Raw genomic sequence first — 27,798 nt, 5'->3', positions numbered from 1 at the left:
AATGATTTACAGCACTGGTAGGCGTAAAATTTAATGACTACATTTAACAGCTGAGCAAATTGTTGAATAGAGCAGCAGCAAAATGCAACACAAGCTCTGTGGAAGTGCGCTTGCTGACTATGGAGATTTGACTGATTTAGCTGCAGGCACAGGCTACCTTCAATGTCCAAAGCCATTAGTGATTCCTGTATTACTAAAGCGCTGCTCCAGGGTTCCCATTTCCTTGCATTAATGTCTAACTTTCTCCACAGCAAATCAAAGGCTTATTCTAATGCCTCTGCCTACCTTAGTATACACCCTAAACAATACAGGTTAGAAGGCTAAGGTTTTTTTTTTCATGGCCAGAATGAAATGGAGACAGATGGAAACAACCCACTTTTCTGTTACATTTGAAAGCAGAACGATTTATTATCAAGAACAAGAATATCAAACAAGAGAGAGGGGGGAAAAAAAAGTCCATCAGTTTTGTGAACTTGTTTTCGCTGATCACATAAACACTTCCAGCACAGAGAGAATGATTTATTAAGCTTGGAGATTCTTCCATTTAACTTTACGCCTCGAGTTACAGTATTAGGTTACGCTTTAGATTATGCCCCACAATGTACAGCATAATTACTCCAAAGTGTAGGCCACTAGTACAGTACGCACTGATACAAAGTACCACAAGTTCTTTGTAGATCGCAAGTTGTTACCCCCTTATTCCATCGCTTCAAATCTTTTAAGTACCAACACTACATATATATAGGCATTGGTGTGTACTGTACTATTTCACCGTGAGTACTAAAGACTATACCATACCTCTGGAGTAACTGTACATTTTGGACTGTAATCTAAAGCGTTACCCTGTTTTCACATTTTTTGCCTTATGGTGTAAATAAAACCAGGGATCACAACAGTTGTATAGAGGCTATTCAAGGGCTTGTTAAATGTCAGTTCTGTAAAGTGCTTTATGCCCCCTTTTTGTCCTCATCCCAGGGGGGAGTGGCTTCATTAAGTCCAATTTGTGATCTGTGTTTCTTATTGCCAGTCAAAGGTGCGCTTCACCAGTCTGAAGAAGGTTCGGTTGTGTTCCTGTAGGTAGGAGCGGAGCTGCTGGAGGATGGTGCTATTGACAGCCGGGTGAGGACGTCCCTTCGACTCGTGCAGACATCGCTCTCGACCGTCACTTCGGATACAGTAAAACCCCTTGGTCTGGTTGAAGTAGAAGTTGGAGGACACTATCCTTGGGGGCAAATTAAGGAAGAGCTCCACCTTCTGAAGCTCTGGCAGGGGGTCATGGATCAGAGCGTCCCCATCTACGATGTGTATTTGTTCCAGGGGAAAGTGACGCAGCCAGTTACGCATATGGACGTCATAAAGGCTCCTCTGAATGGCCTTGTATCTGATATTTAGGGCTCCATTACGCACTAGCAGGTTCTCAATGGCTTGCACTGGCTTGTGGTTCTCCAGCCGGTTGAAGTACACCTGTGTGTAGTCAGAGATGACTCGCTCGGCCGGGTCGCGCAAGATCAATAGCAGCTTTATAGAGGAGTTCATGGCGCAGATGCGTTCCGGTGCAAGGGCTGATGTGAAGTAACCAGGAGTTTTCTCCACTGTGATCTGGTGTGGGTAAGAGTAGGGCATCAACTCTCGGTACCACTCAAAGCCCTTGGCATAGTTCTCATCCCAGTCAAAGAAGTGCACCTCAGTGGCTGCAGCAGCAACCTCAGGGTGTATATCGAGCATCTCCAACAGTGCTCTTGTGCCCCCTTTCCGTACCCCAATAATGATACTATGTGGGGCTCTTTTACTTGTTCCTGGAGGTGGAGATGAGGACTCATCTCCAGTGATATTTGCTGATAGTCCAGAAGCAAGGTCCATGGGGTCCAGTGTTATGCTATATCCTGGCTGGATGAGCTCACGTGGAGCAGCATATGTCTGGAAAACCAGAAGAAAGGCTGATATCAGGAAACAAGTCATGGCGATGGGCTTGAGAGTGAAGATTGGCAGAGACAGAAGCAAGAAATATAGGAAGTGGGTTTAGGTGTGGACAAGATCTGTCTTTGTGATCTCAGTGGTAAAAAGAGCGGTGGGAAGCGCAGTCTTCGTCTGCCATTGGATTTGAACTGGAGGAGGATGAGGAATCATCGGCATTCCACAGCACATCTGTAAGCGAGAACAAAGACAGAAAAAGAAAAAAAAATTCAGACATTTAAAGCAGAATGAATGATTGCATTATACTGAAATTGCACTTTCCTCATTCCCGTGAACATCCATAAATACAATCTATGTCAGTGTAAGTGTCATGTAAGTGTTTCATCTCAAAAGGATAATCTCAATTCATCTTTCTTTGAGTCCCTTTTCATCTTCCCTCTTCCCATCTGCTTTCTCCTCTCACTCTATAAAGTCACTTCCAATTGATATTGTAATTTCTCCCACCGAAAAACATTTAGCCAGACAGCTCGTTAGAAAATGTGTCTGCGATATGCAAGTGTGGCTGAAGGCCAGGAGACGAGGCCAGAGCGCTTTGTCTCCCTCGACCAGGTCAAAACCCACACCAGGATCAATACATTCAGCGTACACACCCAAGCATCAATATCAAGGCATCTGGAGACGTTCAAAGACAAATTTATTGCAGGAGATCAGATGAGTTCCCACTTCTGTGCGACTTTGATTTCCTATATGTGCCGAGAACGATCGATACGAGATCCAGCGTACACAAGGAGAAGGATTTACAGCTTTAAATTAGATTAATAATATCGCTGAGGGCCCTTCAAAACCTTGGGAAAAATGAAAACCTGTCTGGTCCTTTGCACTTTTTATGTTAGTACTGCTAAATATCATGAAGAAAAGTCCCTGTGCTCTGTTGCAAGCAGCCCTGAGATGAAATAGCAGAACAAGTTTTTTTTTTGAAATGTCACGGAATTAATTAAAAAAATAAACAAAACAAAAGTATTCAAATGCTTTCATGAGGAAAACAAGCTGAGGGAGCTGCTACAGTCAAAACAACCAGGCCAGGCTATGCAAACATCCAGCCTCAACAGCAAAGGTCACTGTAAGGTAATCTAAATAGATGAGGATATTCCCTGCCTGGGAACACACACACACACAGACACACACACACACACACACATTTTACTTATTATGTATGCTACTGTACTGTAGGTTTCAGATCATTTAAATACATATATTAACATACATTTTGATGGGCTTGTAGCACACAAGGGGAAAACAGCTCCACCAGTGAGATAGTGAATTCCTGCGCCTCTCTGTCTGGATGGCATTGACTGTACAATACAAATGTACAGACTTTTTCTGGAGTTCATGTCTGAAAATACTCATGAATACGTGACATATATTGACTTATTGATTGTGTCTCATGATTCTGTTAATGTCCCAATTTTTTAAATCTCATTTACCTTCATCATGTATATTGTTTTGTTTCGCCACTTTTGTAAAATCCTTTGGCTCAACTCCTGTTGTATTTCACAAACTATATAAATAAATCTGACTTAGCCTATAACGTGAAACAAATTACTTTGTTAGACACACTGATGATCAACTGCTATATGAAAGTCATTTTAACATTTTGTTGAGAAACTCAAATGCATAAAAATAACTTGAGTCTGTGCACTTGAATTGTTTTCAGTGACAAATCTTATTATTAATCATGTATCTGGTTGAAGAAACATTCCACCTCAAGCACAATTTATTTATATAAGTTGTCTCTCTAATGAGGAATATAATTACTCCTGTGCATAGCACATTTGTACGATGTCACCTGTGGCCTTTCTCTCACCTTACAGGCTCTTTCAACCATGTAAAGGCTATGACACATGCCCCTGTTTCCCACTGCGATCTGTGGCTCGATTGTGATCCTGGGCCTGTGAGCTGAACACAGGAGGGTCGACCTGCCCTACAGGGCTCAGGGTTGTGCGAGGAGGCACTTATGTGCTGTGACAGGCGCGCCTGCCTGTCAGCATGTCCCTGGTAGAGAGCTGCCAAGTCCAATGCTAACAGCCAGGCAGCCAGACGAGCTTTCTGTCTCATCCAATTCCCCCCACTCCGCTTACAGCACACCACCACCTGGAAGGAGCCATTGTTTTACATTCCACTGGGCCTTATTGCTTTATTCAGCACTTGATGCATCTTTCCAGCTTTTCATTTGGCACGTAGCTAACCACGCTATCTGGCAGACCACATAACCAAGACTATTTCCACTGAACACTGTGGGGCCAATGGAAGGTTGCACAGCAAAGGTTGGCAGGCCACAGTGAGAGCTGGGAGAAGTAACATACCAATCAGTGAAGCTGTTTTCAGACATGTTCTCCGGAGGAGGAACAAAACAGGAGGTTCTCTGCTCAGACACATTCACAAAAGCAACAAATCCTCCGCAGGATTCAGGTGAGGTGTGGAGCAACAGGTGGAGGCATGAAGAAACCTATTAATTCTGCTGTGGATATCACATGATTGTATTTGAAGCACGTCGACACTGGCGTCAGCTCTTATCACCACAAACTCTCTTGACATCTTCGTCTGTGTTTTGTGTGTGACACAGCTTTTTACTCCTCAGATATTTGGTGTCTGTCGCGTGTTAAAAGCGTCATCAAGCCCCCTACCCGCTCACGGTGAATCCTACAGAGAATCTACTGCTATGTCCTCAGAGCAACTCCTGTGGAGGTTCGGCAGATTTTATACTAGGGGGTCCAGCCTCAGGAAGTCTGCAGAAACTCCGGAGGCTCTCACTCGGACTTTTGTGTTCACACATGCACCTCCTCCGGTCACTGCAGGAGAGAAAAGATTCAAATCTCTTTGGTCACTGTTCTGCTTAAGGAGTCTGCATGTTTGGCTTCTGTGAATCTACTGCAGGAACCGGTGGGAGAGCATAATCGTAATCCTCCACAGGAGCATGAAGGAGCAGTCAGTCCGAAAACAGGCACAGTGGAATCTCACTGTGGAAAAATGCAGGTGGAACTGGAAATATCATGAACAGTTTTAAAAGCAAGTTGAAGAGTCATTAACTTCTGATGATGTCTTTGCACTCATTGTTACACCCCCATGTTCTGCTGATTCTATTATTTCTCTATGTAACAACATTATCTGTTTATTAGGGACACACCAATCAGATACTCTGAATCAGTCCTGGTCAGTCACTTGAAATCTAAGGAGATCTGGTATCGGCTCTAATGTGACTGATCCAGCTTCTTGTCAGTGTTATTATAGAATTCAGTTTTTGTACCAGTTATGTTAAAAATGATCTCACTCACAGAGAGAGGTGTGCAGATTTTAGATTTTTGTACAACAGAGAATTGGTATGAAATACTTAATACCACCAAGAATTGATTTATCTTGGGAAAAGTATTATCATATCGTATTTAGCAGTTCAAATTCAGCCAGATTGGTCATGAAATGAGAACACAAGATAGGACACAACAGTCTTGACTGTCTGGGGTGGCTATGGCTCGAGCGGCCTCACCCATGTCACTAAAGCCCCTTTTCCACTGGTGAAAAAACCAACTAACATCTGGCTTTTGTCTGCGATGGGAATGAATACACTCAGCATCTACACACTGGTGAAATGATGGAAACACGACAACCGGGTGAATGTGCTAAATTGGCAAGACGGTGAGAGAGCGCCTTAGTTTCAGACGCATTTCGTGACGTTGAATATGACGCAGTGGGGTAAACAGAAAACAGAGAAGCAAACCCCTTGACAGGCAATGGGAAAGAAGTCCATCGCCTTTTTTGATTGGGTTTACCCACATTTAAATCACCCGTGTATACCCGCTAATATTGGTGTAAAAGAGGTTCGATCCCCAGCTCCTCCAGTCTGGAGTGTCCTTGGGCAAGACACTAAACCTCACATTGCCCCTGACTACTCTGCGAACAGTGTATGAAAAGTGTGTGGATATAAAAGGGCTGTACGAAAGACTGGAAATGCACTATATAATTATAATCCATTTACATTTACTTTGTCATCAATTAAATGAAAGAGAAGTGAATCCCAGTCTTAGCGCTCTCTGTCTCTGAATTAGTTGTATTCATAGTAAATGGCCACAGATATGTTCAAGACGTTCCCTGCCGCTGTGATCTACTGCAGCACGTCTTTGACCCTAATTATGAATAATTGCAGTAACTGAACTCGGTACCGTCAAAGGCACAACTGCCGATAACAAAATCAAACCTCTGCTCCACTTGAACTCGCGATACGGAGCCTCCACACACGAGAGCTGCACTCGCAGACCATTAGGCTGTGAAACTCGTCTGGCTTCAGAGCAGAATTGCTGCCTGCTGCCTGAGCAGACAGCACCGCCAACAGATCTGCACTATTCATTATATCCCACCAGGCTAAGAGGAGGGCTCCACAGGTTCCCAGCGCCACGGGAAACCAGGTTCCCACTAATTAACCCAAACAGCCGCCTCTATACATCCACCGAGCAAACCCTCATTCATATGCAGGAGGGCCCCCCACCATTAACTGTGGCAGGCAGCAGGTATTGTACAGGGCAGCTTTGTTTTTTAATAGATGCTCATTAGAAATATTAGTACAAATAATTACTGCAATAAAGCTGGATTACAAAGGGGGGCTGCTGTGCTCGGAGATGGATGGATTTCAAATGAGTAAGTTAAAAGTATCTATCATTGTTAGCATTCTCTTTGTGTGTGGTCACATATTTCAGAGAATTCCCACATAAAGCCACAACAGAGGCAGGGTATTGTTTTGTTGTCAGCAAGGCCGAAGACAAAAAATGTAATCTGAAGCAGAGACAAACCTCCTTATCTCCTGCTTGTGTCTCTGCCTTTTTTCCCTCTTGTATCTCTCTGTTTCACTGGCCCACAGCATTCTTAGATGATCTCTTGTAAAATACATTGACCCTTTGCCCCCAAAAACTATCACTTGGGACATTGTATTTTCTTAAACTCTCTCCCCTTTGCTCTTTTATTTCTTTTCCTCAGCCATTCGTGTTGGCGTGTTGTTGGAGACAACACGCCCCTCACAAACAGGCACAATGTATTTCCCACCCACACACATCCAACAGTAACTGAAGCCGCACTCCCACGTGCAGGAGGTGTTTTAAATTATGAATGCATTTTGGTTCACAGTGGGATTACTGGCTCAATTTGTTAATTCCTCTTACAACAATTTAAGGATTTAGCGACTCACGGGGGATCGAGATGTATCATTTCTTTTTCCCTCCTTGACCTTTTCCTTAGATGCGACGACACGCCTCACACAACAGCCTCCGCAGCTTTTCTATTTCTCAGAAGTCAACGCAGTTATAAAATACTGTTTATTGCTGGGGCAAAACAAGACCAGAAAAAAATCCTTCATTCCCATCCACGTGTTTAGTTTCCAAAACCCTAAAAATACACTCTGCATCAGCATGCAAGGGATTTCTGAAGGGGCACCTTGAGCACTGCTGGGCATTTCAATCCCCTCTCAGAGCTGATTTGACCACGATGTTAGGAAATAATGAGCCAGTGGTCCCCACTCATTTAGCTTGCTGCTATATTACAGCCACTTACTGTTGAATATATATATATAGGATGGAGACTGTGGTAACATGAGAACGGAGAGTCGCCACTTTCGATCTCCGAGCTGGTCAGGAAAATGCGACTGCACAGGGAATGAGCAATGCTCTCCCAGCAGAGGTGCCTTTGACTGAGGTGCCCCAAAAACAAGGCATTTACCCTCCAGTTGCTCTGTGGAGTCATTCAATGGTAAATGGTAAATGGCTGAGAGCTCCCAATACCATGATGCTACTGTAATGGTTAGCAGCACCTACAGCTACTTCACTGACTAGAATATCTCTGGTAACCAGTAGAGGTTCTCACTGACTTCTTCTGGAGAGATGCATGGTGTCATTTTATTAGGCACACCGAGATAATGCTGGTGCTGGTTTATGATACAGCATGCAAATGGGTGCTGCTGCTATTTAACCTCCCCTCAGTGATATGAATGGGGGGGACAAAATAGCATGATACACACAATACAAGTCAACAGCACCACAAACAGCAGCGCTCAGAATGAAAGTACCGTAAAATCTAAATCTCTTAACAAAGTATTACTGTCATGACTTATTACAGGAATTTTGTTTTTAACTTTATTAGGTTTGGTGTATCTAATACACTGACTAGTGGGTGTCACTGCAATAGGAACCATTATCACGATAACACTCTCCTCTGGGGCCACCTGCTGGAAAACCATCTCAAATTAATATCATTGGTTTTTAGCTCTTTTTTTTATCATTTCAAAAGCGTTTCTAATTTCACTGAAAAAGAAAATGATGTACCAATTTAAACAAAGTAATACTAATAATTTGGTAACAAATGGTTTCTTCAGCTTAAAATTACGAAAGTTATATTAACACAATTGCTAACCTTAAAAAACGAAATTTATTTGTGTGTTATCAGTTTATTAATAATTTTTTCAGTGTACGTCATCTCATCAACACGTTGCACAATATGTGTACAATAATCTGTGGTTCATATTTCCATTTTCTACATTATTTCTTAAGTTCAGGAACAAAGATCACGTGTGTTGTGATTCTGTTAGTCTGTTATCAACCCCTTTTTCTTTTGTTTATCTCAGCTGTCACAACCCGAACTTGTCCTCTCAGCTCTCTCACATGCTCTCCTCACAGGAACCACAGGTGCCACCACCTAGGAAGTCTCACTTCCTCGATTCCTCATTGTCACATTGGCCAATTATTATTGATCCCCATTTGATCCCTTTGTACTTGAGTCCTCACATCGTTAAACCCTAATTGCTTGGTCTTCATTACTAAAATGTGTTACAGTAATATTGCATCCTTTCTGGCCAGGTCTATAGCAGCACTAGCACTATATGTTATGCTGATTTGGTGTGACAGGATATGATGTTAGGCATTAGACGGCTGATAGAAACCTTGAACAGACTTCAACCTTGAGTGTATGAGGTCTGAGAGAAGATCTATGCCATTATTAGGACAGGCGTTATCTAATATTGACACAGGCGGCTCTATCCGACAGCTCAGCAGCATTTCACACGATGACACCGAGGATGGAAACACAAAATTTCCTTGTTTTGAGCAGAAATTATGCCACAGCTCTGATGATAAGCGATATTTTATCTATTCCGGGAGCGTATGAGTAAGACAATGACCTAATCCACACCCACATGTCAGCACAGGCATTCATTATGGACTTGAAGAGGGTGTAATCTTTCATGTGAGAGTACATCCAGATACATGTGGCCCAGGGCACTAATTACAGTGTTTTAAACTGTGCTCTTCTATACATTGAGTTAAACCATCTCAGCGTGGCAATCTTTTCAGCTCTGTTTTTTTCCTGCAGACTGTTGTAGTGCCTTCCTTCTGCCCACTGCCATCTGTGCAGCGGAAGAACATGAGCCGCCCAACTCGATGAAGGCCTGTGCCTCGTCAACAAATGCATGTTTATGCTACATCGGCAACATTTGCATAACGATCTGTCTCAACAAACATCCCGCACACTTTTACTTTAATTCTGAGTAGAGAGCCGTCATTGGTTTTTCTGATTGTTGCAGAAATGGCAGGGGGTCAAACGAAGCTGCACGGAGCCACAGACTGTCACTTCACCATCACAATACCGCAGCCTTAACACACCCTAGTTGAACCAATACAGCGTCCCTTCAGCTCGCTGGATGCCCCGGCCCTGGCTTCCTCCAGTTTATCTTTGACATTTGTCAATGCTCGGAGATTTATTTCAAGCATAGACTGACATTGTCTGGATTCCCAGGAGGCATTTTCACAGATAAAATAGGTGGACTCGCACATCACCCTTGGATGAGTGGAGCCAACCAAGCCTCAGGGATGTGTCCCGTGGTCGGTCAGAAACAACAACAGACGATGAGAAGGAATTCAATCAGCAAGTGGCCTGATGATCCTCATCCAGCCTGCCACTTCTGATAAAGCACGTGTGGTTTGCACGGCGCCAGCATCCCCGACGCTGCAGCACGGCCTCCTCATCACCACCACTCAGATAAAGCTAATTCTGCTCCGACGATTTAATGTTAATGTAATTCTTATCATGCTCTTCCCATCAGAACTTTCCTCCTTCTCACAATGAGTTTGATCTTCTCCATGTAAAGTAATTGCTCTACAGTTCATCGCAGAGGGAACTCTCTGAAATGCCGACTTAATCAAAAACAAATGCACCAACTTTATTCTCTCTTCGCGGGTCTAAGCCTTTGGAAAGCCGATGCTGTTCTCCAGTCTCGCAGGCATCCTGCAATATACACATGCATTATGGATGAATTACTTCATCAAATAAAAAGGAGGGCATCTTGTAATGAACTGCGAGGATACTCTTAATCTTTGATGAGGCCAATCTGATGAATAGTTTAATGAGAAAAAAAATACGGGGAAGCCTGTTGGGTGCTGACAAAGATATCAGAGCTGAGATGAGCAAACTGCAGAAAGATGCACGCCGTTTAGAGAACTTTACGATCTTGTAGAGTTGTTTATTAAATGCCATCAATCTTGCAGCTCCTAACCAGCATTAAGTTACACATCTGGAGTAAATCCCACCTTAGCCAAGTCTTGACTTACAGTGCCTTGCATAAGTATTCACCCCCCTTGGACTTTTTCCCATTATGTACTGTTACTAACTGGAATTCAAATAGACTTAAATAAACTTTTTCCCGTTTGATCAACAAAACATGCATAGTACTTTGGAGGTGCAAAATAAATTTTATTGTGACACAAACAATAATGAGAACAAAAAAGTTGACATCTGTTGGGTGCATAAGTATTCACCCCCCTGTGTCAATACTTGGTAGAACCCCCTTTCGCTGCAATTACAGCTGCAAGTCTTTTGGGGTATGTCTCTACCAGCTTTGCACATCTAGAGATGGAAAGGTTTGTCCATTCTTCTTGGCAAAAAAGATGAAGCTCAGTCAGATTGGATGGAGACCGTCTGTGAACCGCAATCTTCAAGTCTTGCCATAGATTCTCTATAGGATTGAGGTCTGGGCTTTGACTGGGCCATTTTAAGACATTAACATTCTTTAATCCAAACCATTCCTTTGTAGCTCTGGCTGTATGTTTAGGGTCATTGTCCTGCTGGAAGATGAACCTCCGCCCCAGTCTCAAGTCTTTTGCAGACTGCATCAGATTTTCTTCAAGGATTTCCCTGTATTTGGCTCCATCCATCTTTCCCTCTATTCTGACCAGTTTCCCTGTACCTGCTGAAGAGAAGCATCCCCACAGCATGATGCTACCACCACCATATTTCACTGTTGGGATGGTGTGCTCAGGGTGATGGGCAGTGTTGGGTTTTCGCCACACATAGCGTTTTGCATTGAGGCCAAAAAGTTCAATTTTGGTCTCATCTGACCAGAGCACCTTCTTCCACATGTTTGCTGTGTCTCCCACATGGCTTCTGGCAAACTCCAAACGGGATTTTTTATGGATCCCTTTCAACAATGGCTTTCTTCTTGCCACTCTTCCATAAAGGCCAGATTTGTGGAGTAGACGACTAATAGTTGTCCTGTGGACAGATTCTCCCACCTCAGCTGTGGATCTCTGCAACTCCTCCAGAGTAACCATGGGCCTCCTGGTTGCTTCTCTGATTAATTTTCTCCTTGTCCGACTCTTCAGTTTGGGTGGATGGCCTCCTCTTGGTAGGTTTGCGGTTGTGCCATATTCTTTCCATTTTCTTATGATGGATTTTATGGTGCTCAGAGAGATGTTCAAAGCTCTGGATATTTTTTTATAACCTAACCCTGCTTCATATTTCTCCACAACTTTATCCCTGACCTGTTTGGTGAGCTCCTTGGTCTTCATGATGCTGTTTGTTCAGTAATGATCTCCAACAAACTCTGAGTCCGTCACAGAACAGGTGTATTTATACTGAGATTAAATTGCAGACAGGTGGACCCTATTTACTAATTATGTGACTTGCAAATGTGACTTGTGAATGCAATTGGTCGCACCAGATCTTTGTTAGGGGTTTCACAGTAAAGGGGGTGAATACATATGCACTCAACACTTTTCAGATTTTTATTTGTAAATAATTGTGAAATCCATGTAATATTTCCCCCCACTTCCAAATGATGCACTATTTTGTGTTGGTCCATTACATAAACTCACGATGAAATAAATTTTAATCTGTGGTTATACCATGACAAAATGTAGAAAAGTCCAAAGGGGGTGAATACTTATGCAAGGCACTGTATATACTGTGGAAGCTGTGCACCAGGGCAAAGGATGTAATACATTCGAACTGAGTTATATGTGCACTACAGGGCTCAGTATTTTTTTGGGACAAATATCTTGTGCTTATTTTCCCAAGCTACAGCTGGTGTGTGCAGTTCTACATAACTTGGAAAACCTTTCCCTCTCCCTGGCACAGCCGCATCCTATTGGAAGGCGCACGCCACAGATCTGCCAGTGTTTTCCTGCCATCGCAAATATGTACTCGGCACTGCAGAACTTGAGGTTTAGTGTGTGGACCTTCTGCGATGTGCTGCTGGCTGCCAAGCACTGAAGTGCTTCAACACCAGGCTGCAGTTAGTGAGTTGATAATAATGCACTCAACTTGAATCGGCTTCCCACAGGGGTGTCCTGCGTTTGCCCGCATCAGAGGTCGTAGCATCGTACAGTTAGACGTGTGCGTGCTGGTTATGGCGCTCCCTGCTGCACATCCCTGCATGTGTACGGTAAATAAATAAGAGGGAGAGCACTGTGTATCGCCAAGCTGAATACACAGCAGCAGCAGGGGATTGTGAGGCAGAAGCAACCTGTCGCAAAACAATATAGCCCCTATAGTTTCCTGCAAACAACCAGACCTCATTGGAGAAAGTCAGCGAGCAGGTATCGACTGGCCCCCTGTGTACACAACTTGACTGTCTCATTTGTTTGTGCCGTACGTGTGAAAGGCAAGTCAAGTCAAGCGTAACTGTTAGATATGCAGATCAGAAATGGAAAGAGTATCAGACTGACGCCGACACCCACACATGTCTGGAATGTCATTTGGCCACAGCCGGTGACCTTGGACTCCGACTGTCAGAGTATCAAGCTACCTCATCTGCATAAGTAATTCAAGTTGTTTGCTTTACATGCTGGTCATTGATTGTAACTTAATCACAGGGAATGGACTGTGTGGGCTGAGAGGGCTCGGCTGTCTCAGTGCAGTGAGTCTGAAACTTTTAATGAATCGTGTTCACATCAGACACGTTCACAACATGTCATCATAGGAGAGATTCACAGTCAATCAAGTCTGTCAACAGTCGGGGTCCATATGTGCACTGATACATGTTTTTTGATCCTTTGCTAATGTGCTTTCAATGTAAGCATCAGGGGGAAAAAATCCAGTTTGACAAATCAAGGAGATTTCTTCCATAATTACAGGCTTTATACATTTTGATTGCGTTTTGCCAAAGTGTTTTTCTTGAAGACACAGGTAATTTTGTACTGAGGAGACATTTGAAGTTATTAGGATGTTTAAAAATGTGTGATATGCATAAATCACTGTATATTTTTTTTCAAGTAGGCCTTTCATGATTCTATGACAGGGTATTAGGACCACTTAGAAGGAGTCTGAGATTGAAGTCGTAATATTATGAGAATAAATTTGTAATTTTGCGGGAACATATGTTAGAAGGGGATTATCAGTAGCTCTCTCTGAAATGTTTGACAGTGGTGATAATCAATGGGGTTTTGTAGTTTCTCAAGAAACAATGAGATTAGTAGGCCTCACCAAGATTTTGAATCCAAAAGGCAGAAGAAGTGGAAATCCAGCTTATTTCTTACTGCGTGTTTCTAAAAAAAAAATGTTTTCCTTATTGTCGCAATTTTATTCAATATGAACCGAATACTATATGATCTAGGCAAACCTTTTTTTTTTTTTTATATTCTGGAATATAACATATTTAAGGATGTCAAAAATGTATGAAAAAATGCTCCATGTTACATCCTCAGATGTCTTGTTTTGTCTTTAAGTGAAATATACTAACTTTAAAACAATATGAGACCAACAAAAACAGGAAATATACACATTTGAGCCCCTGCAGAGAAAGAAAACTTCGGCACGTTTGTTGATTAAACAAACTCGAAATCATTATCTGCGTCATTTGCCGAGCACAGTTTGTGACTGTGCACTCTCACACCTCGGAGGCAAGTGAAATCAGAAGCTGCTGTGCTGCAGCCTTGTAATTTCCTACTTGCAGGGTAAACTAGATTGTAAGTGTTTATCTATAATAACAATCTCCAGCTCTGCGACGGTGAACTTCTTCAGAGGTCTGCCTGGGCAGAGATGTGGGAGCGGGTGTAAACCATCATAGCTCCACGTGGCTGCCGTACACTCCCTTATTGCAGCGTTTACAGCCTTTGCCTTCCAGCACCGCTCCACACCATCACTGGTGCTGGTCGGCCGTACCTCAGCGCAGAATTTTCCTCTCTGCCTGACGGGATGAACACTCTCATGCCAGCTGGGCTTCACATCTGTTTACTGACATTTTCAAGGAAGGCTTACCACAGGTACTGGCATTCTCCATTTCCTTACACCATCTCGTCTTGTTCTTTCTGGCCAACATAACACCAGCAGCGGTTCGAATGCAATCCTACCATACACTTTCTGTGCTCGGCCTGCATAGCGAGGTGGGATTTGTCATCAGTTTAAATCACTAGAGCATGCACGAACTGAGATGAGGTGGGGGGTTAAGAAAGAATCACTGCCGGCTTTAACTGAATTTAATGCACATGAAAAGGAAAACAGAGCAGCTAAGTGAGGTACATGCAAAGAATTCAAACTCATTTAAATTGCTGAGAAGACGCGTCTGCAACTTAATGACAATATCCGTGCCAGCGCGGCTCTGACAGAATCAGGTTAAGACGATAGAAGGAATAAAACATCGTGTCATTTCAGCAGGGTGACTTTTCTGAGCAGAGCTTTGTCTCTGCTGGGGTGATGGTAAACCCACAAGCTACCGTCAGAGCCCTGGTAAAGCTAATGAATATGTAATATCTTTTTTTGTTTATTTCTCAGCCAAAAAAAACAGCACAAGCACAAGTATTTTATCCTTTTGAAAATCACAATGCTGCAGACTGACTTGAAGCCCAGGCCAAAGATGAATCAGCTTCAAGTGTCAGACAAGCTATGTCAGAACTACATAACAACTATGAGGACTTCTCACTGTCAATTTCATCTGTGCCCTCTTGTTGCTGCATGAATAAGTCATCAGCCCCCCCTCCCCCTTCCCACTGTTCCCCTTTGGCTTATTGCTCGTGCGGCCCCCTCCTCGGTCCTGTAAAACCCACTGAAGTGTTTATGGGAGACAAGAGGCAAAGGAGGTCGCCGGCCCAATAACTGCTTTTATCGCCCCACATTCTGCAGCGAGGGCCAGTTTATGGGGGGGGGGGGGGATGTTTTCTGAAGAGCGAATTCTTAATTAGAGAAGTTTGTGGACCCTGACATCAGAGGCCTAATTGGGGGAACAAAAGGAACCAGAGAAGGGGGCTTCTGCAGGATTGCTTGTTGGCCCGATTCTGAGGCAAAGATGAGAAAACAGCCTTTTGTTGTCAAAGCAATGTCAATGCCTTTTTAAAAAATGGGCTTTGCGAGGCTTGTTTGGTTAGGTGTGAATGTTGTGTTTGTCTAGACGAGTGTGAGTCTTCTTCGAAATTAGTTGGGCTTATTGATTTTCTTGGAGGCTTATCTTTATTAAAAGGAGTCTACCTTGTCAACGGAATTACTGCCTCAGCCATTAAGGTGAGCCGATTCTATTTCCCATTATTGTAAATGCCTGCCCAGGAGACCTAAATGGCTCAGGTTAATGGGAAATGCAATGTTTTGTCACAGGCTTTTCTTATTAGTCAAAAAGTTTGGTGAAAATAAAATCAAACTTTTATTTCCTGCACCTTTTTAAAAACTCTGTCAGAACGATTAAATTCTATTATTTTAATTTTGTATAAATATCCATCAAATTGAGCTAATTAAACAATATATTTTCTAATCAATGTTGTAAATATTTTAATTTTGTGTTCAGCCTCACATGTGGCTCTCTGAGGTTTCTACCTCTTTTTTCCCCAGTTAAAAGGATGTTACACCTTGTTAAAGCCCTATGAGACAAATTGTGATTCGGGAATATTGGCTACACAAATAGAATTTGACTGATTGATTGATTGATACTCTTATTATGCTGGTCCTTTGGGAATTAGGGTTTTGGATTTTAGGAAAATAAATCTTCATATTTTTTGAAAATATTTTCGTGCACCAGTAATGAATGACAAATGGATTCATCTTATGAACAGTGTGATGTGACCATGATGTGATCAGCCTGTATACAAAACAGTATATCTTTCTCTTTTTCCTTTCGGCCACAAACCTAACAAAGATTAAATGCTGTCTTTTCTTCAATAAAAGTTTCTGGGAGCTACAGTCCAGTAGGTGGCTATTTTTACCATAGATAACTGCATGATAATAATTTTTTTGTGTTAAAATGCTGCTCCGATATCATGAAAAGCCACATTGCACAGTTATGAAACATTTTTTAATATCCTGTGTGAATCCCGTGTTCCCAGTCGTCTGCATATTAACTGAGAAAAGGGGAGAAAATTAATTACACTCTGACTGCATTACTTTAAAAGCCCATAATTATCTCAACTCCATAGCAACAATGAAGCAAGGGTAGATAGAGTATAGGAGCTTCATTTCCTTCTGTGGACTCCCGGAGCAGAAGCAGACTGGGACTTTACCTTGATTGTGATTTGTTGGGGATTCTCTCAACCTAATTCTTCTTAAAAAACACAACAAGAAGTGGCACAGTTTCTGCTGCCGTTAGCCCAGTAGAATTGACGGCTAAATTTAGCAAACCTTAAAACAATGGAACATTAGTCGATAAGTGCGATGCAATCCTCCGCCTTCTTCGTTCATCAACTGCTGCTGTAAAGCCTAGATTAAGCATCTTTCACTTCATTTAGATCGAGGATTGTTTTGGGGTTTGTCTGATTATATCTGTCTCGAGCACATGCCACGCTCCTATTGGTATTTAACGAAGATTAGCTTTAAATTGATGATTAACCTTTGTAATCCTTCGTGCATATTGAAAATGGTTTGCTTGTCTTCACCACGGCGACGCAAAACAGAGGCCGCATTATCGTTCTGGGGAAATTGAGGCTCTGAAAGCAAATGAGGCGGTGTTATCTGCCTGGTGCTGGGCTGGATAATGAAGACATATCATCAGACTAGAGAGCCATCTCATAATGAATCCCAACACATGAAATCTTTTGCGTTCTTACCGTCTTAACATCTTTTAATAAAACTTTACTGTAGCCCTGACAAGCACCCACCACCCTTATCTCGCAAAGAAGCAGAATTTACTTGGTGGTAATGAGTGGTTGTTGTATTTAGATGAGTGTATTAGGAAGTAATCAGACATTAAATGAGTAATTTCTCCATATTTAACTCCAACTGGGGAGGTAATGGTTTAATTTGCTGGGCAATGAGTTTCCCCATGTGGAGAGCTTCTTGTATTAAATCAGAAGCCAGTGCTACTGCATCTGTTTCTCTGCAAATCATTAATGGGCACGTGTAGCTGCTCAAACTTCCCTGAGCAGAGCACAAGTCAGAGAGATTCTCTAGTGATGGCACCGTTTTGAAAGATACAACATGAATGCATAAGCTACAACACAACCGCAAAAGCTACACAATTGAAACACAACCACAACAGAAGTGAGTAACAACCAATGTTGACAATGAAATGTGCAAGTATGATTGTGAACAGTGCTGTTCATTGTCTGTATGAATTCATATGTACTTTGTCATCTCACATCTGGACATTGCTAACTTTAGTCAGTCAGATGAACATAACCTAAGTTGCATTGTTGTATGGAGACGGAGAAATATTTAGTCTGATGTTTAGCAATTCTTTAACTGCACATAGCTTGAATTGGAAATGAAATCAATAAAGCACTTCCATTGTGGTTGTGTTTCCATTGTACGGCTCTTATGGCACTTGTGTTTTTCAGTAATGCATTTGTGTGAGACATCTCGGCCACTGTAGTTTAAAGAACAAAGTAGGAATAACAACTGATTTCTTTTGGCAATGATTTCATTTGATATAATTTGATATAATATAATATAATATAATATAATATAATAATACCTATCACAGCGGCAGATTTGAATTGCTTGTTTGATCTGATCACTCCAAAACCCAAATATATTCAACTCACTATAAAAAATGAAGGAAATAGCATTTGAGGAGTTGGAACCTGAGAAACTTTGGGCTTTTTGCTTGAAAATGACGACTAATCAGCTATTGATCATCTGTCATTTAGTTTCTTTCAAAGCTGAAAGACCTGCGTTGACTTTTAGTGCTACATCGTGGACAATGGCAGAGCCCGGCTCCTCTGTCCTGCTCTGTACTGATAAGTGATGAAGTAAGGATGGTATATTATTCTTTGACACCTTGGGAGCTGACATCAAATGCCATATCTAATCCCAACAGGGCTGCAGACCTCTGGAGCAGATATATGCCTACAACTTGTAATCCCATTGCAGTTTATTGAGGGGATTTGATGTAAAAAGGAAAGCCTGTGATGAAAAGTCATTCTAAAGGTGAGGGCCAGATTCTGTCCGATTCTTATTGGGCTGTGCCGTCCTCCAGTTATCCTTTGAACGGGGACAGTCTTTATCACACATTCACATTTTGAACCAGCTGGAAGGTGTGATCTAACATGATGAAAACTGTGAAAGATACACTCTGAAAACATTATTAAACCAGTGTAAAACCTTAATATGGATGTGCACAATTAATACTGTAGAAAACAAACCTGTCTGTTACCTCCCTATGTGATTTTTTACCTGTGTGTAAATATATAGCACAGCCCCATTTCCCCCTGATGATGCAAACACACATACAGTGACATGGAGAATACACTTTGCATGCATGCCATGAAATATGAAAAAATAAAATGCAGATAAGTCAAGTTAATTTACAGTAATACATGAATATTGAAACACACATTTGGACACTATGCATTGCAAATAATCTGCTCACATCCATTCTGAGGTTAATTTACTGAATAAGAAAAAGAAAAATCAATCTTTTAAATATAAATAATTTCCAAAGCATTTCAGTCTCTGTATTATTTATTGTCATTTGCTCGAATCCCATTTATAAGATAATTTGAATTTGTTTTGCAAAGATGATAAAACTATGAGCAAATATGAAAATAATAATCATCCCCTTATTCCTAAATTATCACGGCTCACAACAATATTAACTGATCCAACAATACACACTAAACATGCTGAACATCTGCTACACACATTTGTGGAAACAACAGAGGTAATTACAAGATTACAATCATGTGGCAGGAACTGAAATAGGAAAATAAAGAAATATAATAAAAAGGAACATAGATAAATTAAAAAGTTAATCTCAGTGTTTCTGATATCTAAATACGCTTTACAGCTTTACAGTTGAGTGTCGAGCTTTAGTGCTATGGTGGCACCAAACAATTCATGTTGTTCACATGTGCCTACTCATGGCAGGGAAAAAAGATAATAATATATTTTTTGTGTGTCTAATTAATCTTTATGTAGGTTTTATTTTGGTGATGTCACAGATCAGGGTCGAAACAAGTTGTGACCATAGGCATCATCTTCGACGCACCTATTTTACCACTGTATCCATTCAATTACTTTTTTACTCAATTGAAGGATTATATATAATATTGTGTAAATTTGACTGTAAAAATGTTATTTAAATGTGTTCCCACTTAAACTGGATATTTTATCAGCAATGAGCTGTGTTTAGTGCCTTATTTATGACTGAAAATGTAATCAACATCTTTTTGGAACATTGACAGTAAATGAAAAAATGGATAGCATTAATAATAATTATACATAAATGATTAATTGTTCAGCCCCCCTGAGTGCTATCTGCATGTATCCCCCTCAGCCCTAACCTCCACCTACAAGTTAGGGCAGCCTGAATGTCGCCTGAGAGGCAAAACCCAGGGGAAGGAGTAAGTGCATCATATGGTACTAATTGTAAGGGACATTGGAGAAAACTGAAGGGTAAGAGAAGAATGTGAAGAAGAGAAGAAGAGAAGAATGTGAAGAGTGTAAATCAACCTGAAACCAAGGAAGTGAGGGAGGTGGACAAGGGATTTCCAAAACCTGAGTGGAACATGTCCCATGCACAATGCTTTTGTTTTTCAGACTGTAATTAGTAGAACTGCAATATGTGGCTGCAACTCACATTTCTTAAATGGTTGGTGAAATTTCAGTAATTTATTTTCCCAAATGATAATTTAATAATTTTGTCCATCTAGATAATAGTGAAAACATCTTGTCACTGCTTCCCAGTTAACAACTATCTGACAAAGTTTTGCAAAGGCAGAATGGTATTAGTGACAATATTTTAGTTTTCCATTACATTATATTCAAAGCTCTAATGGCTAAATGTTTCCATTCTTGATTAATTTATCAAATATCTTCCAGATTAAATGATTAATAATTTGATGAATAATATAATCTGGAAATAGGAAAATGCCCAGGAGGAGGCTTTCAGAGGGAAATAACTCCCATTAATCAATTAATCATAATATGGTAGATGATTGTACAATACTGTTTCAAATATTTTACTTCTCCACATATATAAATTATGAAAAATAATCTATATTTTAATATAGTTCTAATATGTGTTGAGTGACAATCATCATAGAAAGTTTCAGGTTTTTACAAATGTAGGATGGTGCTAAGACTTTAGTGTAAAACTAATTACATTGTGGAGTGTTTCTGTTCACTCGTTGTGTAACTGCTGAAATCTGCTGAATCACTTAATAAAAAGTAAAAACTGCTTTGTGGCATAAAAGTGGACAAGAGGCCGCTGCTCTTTCGACTCCAGAGCGGCTGCAAAGAACCGTCTGAGAGCTGCTATTCTCTGGCTGTAAGGGGACACCAGGCTGCAGGACCGAGTGCTGAGCAATATCCACTTTAGTGTACAGTCACTTTCAGTAATAGTTCATTTGTAAATACACAATCATTGCGGCAGTAAATCCTTGTTTGTAATTGCGGCTGTATTGGTATTTATTTTCATAGACACCTACTTTTAACTCTGTAATTCAATGCACAATGTGTTTGGTTTTGGTTGGAGTTAAAAAAAAATTCTTCAAGTTAAATCTTTTTAAAATATATAATATTGACAATTTACTGACCATTGCTGAGCCGTTACCTACATCTCCGTGATTCTTAAGTGTTTCTGTGTCTATATCTATCTATCTATATCTATCTATCATCTAATTATCTATCTATCTATCTATCTATCTATCTATCTATCTATCTATCTATCTGTCCATCTTTCTGCATATCTATCTATCTTTCTATCTATCTATTTATCTATTTATCTTTCTTTCTATCTATCTATCAGATTCAGAGTTTAGAGAGTGTTTTTTTGTGAGCTCTTTGCCTTTAAGCCAGTTTCAATTTCAAGTGTCGGATGGGAGGTGTTTCCCTTTGAGGTGGGAAAGAGAGAGGGGATCAGCTCCTTTCCAAAAAGCCAAGAGTAAGTGGGTCATTCAGCACCATGGACAGCCCCCTGCACACAACCGCCTGCTGAACCCTCGGACACAAAGAATGACTGAGACGTCATTAACACCGGTCCGAGAGATTCTCTGCAGATCAATGTGACTTACTTACTGTAAACTGTATGTCTATGTAAAAGACCTGTTGGACCTTGTAGTGATCAGTTCTCTACCTAATTAATAGGTAGAGCTTGACTGGAGCTGAGAGGGTTTCCTCTGAAGGACAAACACAAGGTCATTATTTTCATCTCGTGTGCACTTAACTTAGAAAACAAAGCACAGATTGTCCGCACTGCCTTTGCTCGGCTTGTGACCTTCCCACAATACACTTAAATCAATGTGCCTAAATATCAAATTTCACATCTAGACAAACCCAGCTCTGCGCTTTTAGAACAAATGTCAAATGTTGCTTCTGGTGGTGGCAATGGGCGCGAGCCAGGAGGACCAGCGCTTGGCATTTTGTTCTCATGAGTATTCATCTGCTCCTGTGAAATTACTACCAGTGATGTGTAGAGGAAAGGAAAAGCAGGAAAAGAGGAAAATGGCTTTAGCTACCTCGACATTACACTGGTTCTCTTCCAAATAATTGACAAAGGCTTGATGTGTTTTACTGGGGATCCAACCATTGATCTGACTTCCTCTCTCCTGATGTTCTTGAAAAATACGTATGTCTGGGTAAAGAAATCCGGAGAAACATATTTCACACACAGAAATGTCACAACGCTATCGTCTACTTTCCCTTCCTCACAGAACTGCAGACACCCACACAAAATAAATTGATACATATGGCGGAGCAGAGGCATGCGAATCAAAACAAATCTCACTCCACATGACAGGGTCGTGATCTCTCTGAAGCAGCAGATACTATTTATCTGACAAGTATGACAAGACATGCGTGTGATACAAAAACAAAATACCAATGTTTGACACACAATCGCCGATAATGAGGGATGAGGCTGGCATGTGCCTACTCATCTGAGGCGGGCAGGGAACAAAGGTAATGAATAAATAACTTAGCCCGTCATCAAGTGGAATGATAAATCTACTTCATAACGCTTGGCAATGATGGCGCCGTCAGGCTTTTCTTGAACCTCTCGGTGAAAGAGTGGCCTGTGAAATGTGCTCACTAGAAGGCGTCACCGCGCCCCCCCCCCCCCCGCGCTCGCTCCGTCTTCACCCACTCCTACTCCGTCCTATTATTATTATCAGAATTGAATTAAATTAAGCAGAAAAAAGCCTGTTGTCTGACTCTGTCATCACATTCTACATGCCTTTAATAAGGCTTCCCCAAAGGCTGAGTTGAGACTCCGAGGCTTTTGATGATGAAGACGAGGCTCCCATGTGCCAGGCAATGACAGTTTCCATGCTGTTTTTTAATACTTGTGCTGTTGGTGCACATGGTAGGTAGCAACCCCTGAGATGTGGCACACAGCATATGGACCAAGGTGGCTCTTTGCACCAAGGGCCGCTGCCTGCTGCACACTCATGAATTATGGAATTCGGCACAAATATGCAAATCTGGGCATTAGCCTAGTTATGCCCCTGTACTGTAAGTTACAGTGACTTATCTATTATGTATGAACCAAGGATTGGAGTGAAGAGGTCCTTGCAGCCGACTTCATGGCCCCCAGTTTCTCACTTTCACATCATGAAAGAGAATGAATAGCAAGGGAGGTAGCACCAGAACACTGTCTCTCTGCAGTGCCACGTCCTCGTAGACTTGGGAGAATCAGAGTTTGCTTCCACGCTCAATTGCCAAGCTACTTAAAAACAACAATGGCTTCCACAGGATTTAGAAGCCTGGAAGATACGTAGGGAATAAGCATGAAGTTGTTGCTAATCCTCTAATTTCCCCCCACAAGGCTGATATGAAATGCTAGTCTGATCAGTAATCAGTCCATGGGGTAGGCAGACAAGGGATCCAGCCAACTCTACATGCACACACAAAAACACTGTCTCTGTATGACATTAGCATCACAATGCTGCATGAGTGAGTGTACTCTGCTGATCTAATCATAGAGGTGTACATATCCAAAATCAAGAAGCTAAAAGGACAGAGAACCTGCTGCGTCAAACGGATGCGTTTAAAAATCATGTTCTGCTCTGACTGAGAGCGTAATGAATAAGTCCTGCTGCTCTGAGACCAACACAGTGATCATTAGCTCGGATCAAAGCCAGTCATCAGACACATGACAGCTGACAACTCCTATTTAACAGGGTGAACAGGAAATAATGATACCTGGTACCTTGTGAACTCGGTCGCTATGGAAACAAGAGAAAGCCACTCCTTCACACTGTCCCATGATCCCAACTATCTGCTATATAAAGATATAGTGGAGTGATGGCATCCTGAGCAGAGAATGAAGTCTCTCTCTCTGTGTGTGTGTGTGTGTGTGTGTGTGTGTGTGTGTGTGTGTGTGTGTGTGTGTGTGTGTGTGTGTGTGTGTGTGTGTGTGTGTGTGTGTGTGTGTGTGTGTGTGTGTGTGTGTGTGTGTGTGTGTGTGTGTGTGTGTGTGTGTGTGATGTTATCAGGAGCGTGTTCACTTTTATGCATTGGCACATTTAACATTCTGTTGAACCAAAAACACAGCAGCAGCAGCACCTTCTTTTTATACACTACTCACACAAGGCTCTGCCATGCTAACTATGATAGTAATGCTAACTACCAGCTATCCACCTGACAGTGTGCAATGCTTTTAAAAACAACATTTACTGGCCAAAGCTTTTCAGACAGAAGCTCCAACACTGACAGGAGCACCAACCTGTGGATGAGACATGATGGATCCATTATACCAGTCTGCACTGCAGCTGGCTGGATTGTTTTTTTGTTGGATTGCCTGTACTGAGGCTACATCTATGATACTACGCTTTATTTGAAAACTGCATTTTCAAGTTAAAACGATCTCTGCCCAAACAACATTGGCTACGCATCAGTTTGAATTCCTGTCCAACACCTGAAAACACAGATCACGTGGCCACTCCGGTACACTGGCTATGCGCCTGTAAGCAGGAATGGGTTGTTTCAAATGCATGTAAGCAGTTGTATCGTTGTAAAATGCTGAGTTTAACTGGATAGCTGCTGTTCACAAAGACAACAGGGTCAGCAGTGCTGGTAATTGATTATCCATGTTGCGTTCTTCACTGTTAGGTCAGGGCCAACACTGGTTGTTTTCCTCTGGAAGTGGGTCATGTGACAGGAGTCCAACAAGTCAGCTGGCTGCATCGTGGCTACATCGTGACCGAAAAGTACCAATGAGCAAAAGCGGTTGTGAGTGTGTGAGTTATTGTTTCCTAACAGCTCCTTTTCTGCTCGTCCCGACTAAAGTGCTTCCCCAGAGTTGTATATTGAAACTGGGCCAACAGTGTTTCCAAATTTCCACATTTTCGCAACTCCAAAACTAGGGTGGAGTCATGTGGACACCAGGTGTATCCGTGGCAGAGACGGTAACAAAAACAAAGTAGTGTGGATGTAGCTTCAGGGTATAGTTACTCAACACCTCACCTAAGAACACAAACGGGAGGGGGAGATGTCGCCAACAAATATAATTTGTTTTCTTCTTTTGATGAGCGCCCACACAGATCCTGCTCCAATCAAATTACAGCACAGGAACTAAAAATTCATACCGACATTTAGGATTGCGCTCTAACTAGCTGCAGAAAAATAAATGTGAAAAATTTCATTTCATTTTTATGGTCATTCAAATTCTGACCAAATAACACACATTCAAATTAGAACAAATACCAAGGATGCATATTCTAATTCTTCTGTAAAGATACATTTTGTTATAAGTTGGACTTGAATACAGAAACTAAGGCCTTGACATTGCATCAAGCGCATTGTACAGCAAAAAAACACAAGAGCTCTTTTTTTATCTCCTAATAAGGAAAAATCAGCCAAACCAAAAGAGAAAAAAAGTCAGGAATTAATTAGCATTTTCAATAAATATTCCCGTGTGCACTGCCTAATAGTTTTCATCCTTTAACTCAGCAAACATAACTTCATCAATTATTTATTCTATTCTCTTGTTATGTCCTATTGCTCTTGAAAAAAAAAGTTGAGGAAAAGAAAAATGCACTTTTGTCGAGTTGCTCCTCTCATCCACCCCCCTCTTTGTTCAAGTGGGGCCAACTGGATAAACTCCATCAAACAAAACACAATAACAGGAAATTGAAGACAACAAACCGTTTTTCTCTTCACCACCCCCTTCTCCTCCTCTCTCTATCCCTCCCACACGGAGCTCTCCACACATTATGATGCAACATCCACTGACCCTGTGTGTTTGTCCAGTCGTACATGACTTTTCTTTTGGGGGTTTAGAAAACATAAAACCTCGGCAGGCTGCGATCGCCTTTACGAATGCGCTCGTCAACACTTACAGCCTCTATCTACACCTTCATGCATTTGGTTTAACAAAAAAATTAAATAATCGGTCCCATAGCTGCGGATAAACAGTGGTCCCATTCAAGTTGATTAGTTGGATATGAAAATAACGAGGGTGACCCCTCTCTCAAGTCGACCAGTCTGACCAATTAATGGCCTTTCAGTTTTGATGAAAGATTTGACATTAATTCTGGAGTTCAACTCTTAACACATACGCTGTTTAATTTCAAGTTTTTTGAGATTTTTTTTCCCACACCATTGGAGCTTTAATTTTCTAGATTTTTCATATCTGGTTCCCAAAATGAATAAAAGAAAGTGATTTGCTTTTGATGGTAAAGCATGATGGAAAGGAGCTTGTTACATCTTAGAAACCATACAGCCTCACTCCCTCTGTGTAATAAGTACTCACACACACTGCAATTGTGAGAACATTTAGAGTCCACCCCACTCTCCGGAACAAGCGCTGCCTCTGACTAAACACTGCACAAGAATGAAACAACAATTAAATCCCACTTTTAGCCATGGGACAGGATGTAGGTGGTGATGCATGCTGGGGGGGGAAAAAGCCAGTGTGTTTCAGTTGAATTTCATCAGAGATCTTATTTCCGTCAAACAACTCGGCTGATGCTTTTGAGAAACCCTTCAGCTCGCAGAGGCCAACACCCCCATAATTAAAGGTGAATATTGAAAAGCCTGTGGCAATTTGCATCCTGAGGCGTTCAACCGCGGCTGCTGGAGCATCACTATTGGGCTGGTGGCAGAGAGGAGGAGACGCAGAGAGGGAAACAATGCTACATCAAGGCTGCGTTCGTTACAACAGGACACTGGTAATTATCATCAGATGCTCTTGTCTGGTTAAGTGAGCTGAGAATACACTGCTAAACACCACCAGCCCTATAGGAGCAGAACTTCTGTGAACAGCTCACATGGGTTTGAATCTATTTTAAACTTTTAAAATTCAATCAAAAACTTTTAAAACATGTTAATGTGAAGTGGACTTTTTAAACCACGACCCAAAGCATCTCCATAGGATTGTTCTCTTATGAAGCTAATTTATTGGATGCAGCGTTTTAATTGGTTTGATCAATACACAATCGCAGAGCATCTAAATGTGAGCTGCAGGGGAAAAGACGATGCTCTCGTTTCACATGAATGAGTGGATGACCACGTTTCAAAATGCCAGAGATTTGTTCTTGCTGTGAGGCAACACTGGATTTATCCATGCTTAATAATTGATCAATTAATCGCCCGTGAATCCAAACGCAAAACACATCCTTATTGTCAGACGCTGGAGATTTCAAGTGTTGCTTAAAAAAAAGGGCTTGTGAGTGAGAGAAGCTGCTGGTGTTGTTTGAAAGTGGAGGAAAATCTGGTTACCTCGCTCAGCACAGGAGGATGTCAGCGCGCCTCGTGGGTTTGGGTTGATCTCAGGAGCGGAGGAGGAGGAGGAGAGGGAGGAAGAGGAGGTGGAGGATGCTGCTGGAGGTGATGATGCTGCTGGAGCATGGAGCGCACCTCTGCGCACCGCCGGTCCACATTGAAGAGACGCGTCCGTCGCTCCTCTCGGCCACTCTCATCACTGACTCATGCGGAGGCGGACACCACGGGAGGTGAGCGGACTCTTCGGGTTCTTCTGGATAAGTCGACTCCCGGCTCCGGCTCTCGCAGACGAGCCCGTGTGCACTGAGACGCGGCTGGAGAGTTGTGGCCAAGCCGCTGTCTGGTTTGCGTGGAGCGGAGCGGAGGGAGCTGGGAGGAGCCGTGCGCCGTCAGATGATCCGAGGTGCTCTCCTCCTCACCGAGGCTCCGCATCCAGCAGCAGATCCACTTCACAATACAGCACAACAACACAACCATGCACATTCATAATGCAACTCACAC

General features: G+C 41.9%; 1 protein-coding gene across 1 annotated transcript; it reads right to left on the bottom strand.

Moving 5' to 3' along the window:
- Positions 1-364: 364 nt before the first annotated feature.
- On the bottom strand, positions 365-27,798 carry hs3st1l1 (heparan sulfate (glucosamine) 3-O-sulfotransferase 1-like1). The gene is made up of 2 exons (XM_034609326.1): positions 27,295-27,798; positions 365-2,145 (listed from the first exon to the last, which is right to left on the bottom strand). Exon 2 carries the CDS (start codon positions 1,957-1,959, stop codon positions 1,018-1,020), a length of 942 nt encoding a protein of 313 aa, XP_034465217.1. The 5' UTR covers positions 1,960-2,145; positions 27,295-27,798; the 3' UTR covers positions 365-1,017.

This window comes from Hippoglossus hippoglossus, chromosome 15 (genome assembly GCF_009819705.1).
Source record: "Hippoglossus hippoglossus isolate fHipHip1 chromosome 15, fHipHip1.pri, whole genome shotgun sequence".
In the NCBI taxonomy this organism is placed as follows: Eukaryota; Metazoa; Chordata; class Actinopteri; order Pleuronectiformes; family Pleuronectidae; genus Hippoglossus; species Hippoglossus hippoglossus.
Note: the sequence above shows the minus strand (reverse complement) of the source record. Positions and strands in the feature narration are given on the sequence as shown.